At 35.4% G+C, this 2,077-nt stretch overlaps 1 protein-coding gene across 1 annotated transcript; it reads left to right on the forward strand.

Moving 5' to 3' along the window:
* Nucleotides 1-717: 717 nt before the first annotated feature.
* On the forward strand, nucleotides 718-1,722 carry LOC106983069 (olfactory receptor 14A2). The gene is given in 2 exon segments (XM_015081230.2): nucleotides 718-1,376; nucleotides 1,379-1,722. Coding segments are annotated over 2 exon segments (945 nt in total). The 5' UTR covers nucleotides 718-775.
* Nucleotides 1,723-2,077: the final 355 nt, after the last annotated feature.

Consider the following 2,077-nt stretch of genomic DNA (forward strand, 5'->3'; position numbering starts at 1 on the left):
ACAGAATAGGTGATACATTTTGTTATAGTAACTTCTAAAGTAGACTTTTATTTAAGATCAATCACTGACAAGGTGCCACAATAACATAGCTTTCTACATATGTGTGTATTCAAAGGACATTAAGTTTTGCTAAATAATTTATCTCTTTCTTTCTTTCTCTCTGTCTCATATGAAATGAAACATTCAACATATGTGACTGCATGACCTCAAGATAATAAAAACATTGAAAAAATAATCCTTGTTTATATCACCTTGATTATGTCCATATATTTATAAAAAAGTTATTTGCTTACAGTGGAGTATTTAATAAAATGTAAATGTGAGGTAATGATTTTTAATAACAAAGGAGAATTGATTTATTCCCATTAGATTATTAGTAATCCTAACACACTATAAAGACGTAGAACTTTGAATTGTTTTTCAGAAAACAAAAAGATTTGTCATTATGCATGGCACAATACCAGTCTGAGGGCAAGGACTTAGTGTGTTGGGAAAACTTTCATATTTAGTCAAATTGTATACATCTGGTAGCAAGTTCAGACTGAAGCTACAGAATCAGATGTAATTTATATGAAGACTAGTTGAATTCACATACTACTTATGAAACACTTTTACCTTAAAAAATAAGATGGAATTTCTGTAGAAGTATTTAAGATACATAGGATGGCTCTTTTTCAAATAAACGATGGTATAGATCAATATAGTTCTGGTCAGGTGATAGAAATTGACTTTTTCATTATTTCATTGTCCTAACAGGCAGTGAAGAGACTCTAGCATGGCCAGTGTCACCTTAGTGACAGGATTTCTTCTTGTGGAGTTTTCTGACATCCAAGAGCTTCAGATATTATATGGTGTGCTCTTTCTACTGATTTATCTGGCTGTCCTGATGAGTAACCTTCTCATCATCACTCTCATTACCCTAGACCAGCATCTACAGACACCAATGTACTTTTTCCTGAAGAATTTGTCATTCCTGGATGTCTTCCTTGTGTCTGTCCCAATCCCCAAATTGATTGTCAACAGCCTAACATACAGCAATTCCATCTCCATTTTAGGGTGTGCCTTCCAGCTACTTTTCATGACTTCCTTCTCAGCAAGTGAGATATTTGTCCTTACTGCCATGTCCTATGACCGCTATGTAGCCATATGCTGTCCTCTGCAGTACGAAGTCATCATGAACGCTGGTGCCTGTACACTGATGGCAGGTGTTTCCTGGGCCATTGGAGGACTCTTTGGAACTGTGTATACTGCTGGCACATTTTTCATGCCATTCTGTGGCTCCAATGTGATCCCACAGTTTTTCTGTGATGTTTCCTCATTGCTAAGTATCTCCTGTTCTGAAACACTCCTAGTGGTGTATACAAGTATTGGGATAGGTATGTTTTAGGCATATCTTGTTTCATCTGTATTGTGATCTCCTATGCTTATATTTTCTCCACTGTGCTGAAGATTCCTACTACAAAAGGTCAGTCAAAAGCTTTCTCCACATGCTTTCCCCATCTTGTTGTTTTTACTCTTTTTATTATAACTGCCTGTTTTGTTTATCTGAAAGCAACCTCAAATACACCCCTAGTTATTGACAGGTTGCTTTCTGTGGTTTACACCGTGATACCTCCAATACTCAACCCTGTAATCTACAGCCTGAGGAACAAGGACATGAAATGGGCTCTTATGAGATTGCTGCAGAAAACACTTGGTCTCACATCTTTTAATACTAACTAACATCTATCAATGATATAGTATCTTACTGATCACAATAGATTTTCTCATCAGTTACCTCATTCCTAACTTTGGAACAATTCGATAAAAGAAAACTATGTACTCACATACACCAATGTAAATAAATTCTCAACAGCCTAATTGTCTGTTTCCAGTTCAGGTAGTGGCATTATACACAACTAACACATAAGTGTCACATGTTTCTCATGCAGCAGTCTTCAATGACAAAGAATCTCTTCATTTGTGGTATGATCTTCTAAAAGAATTGCTTGTTTCTCATGATGTTTATAATTTTTGTGATTTAATCTCATTTTCACTATTTTATTACATATTTTTAAATGAGGCACTTCAACAGGTA

This window comes from Acinonyx jubatus, chromosome A1, assembly GCF_027475565.1.
Source record: "Acinonyx jubatus isolate Ajub_Pintada_27869175 chromosome A1, VMU_Ajub_asm_v1.0, whole genome shotgun sequence".
NCBI lineage: Eukaryota > Metazoa > Chordata > Mammalia > Carnivora > Felidae > Acinonyx > Acinonyx jubatus.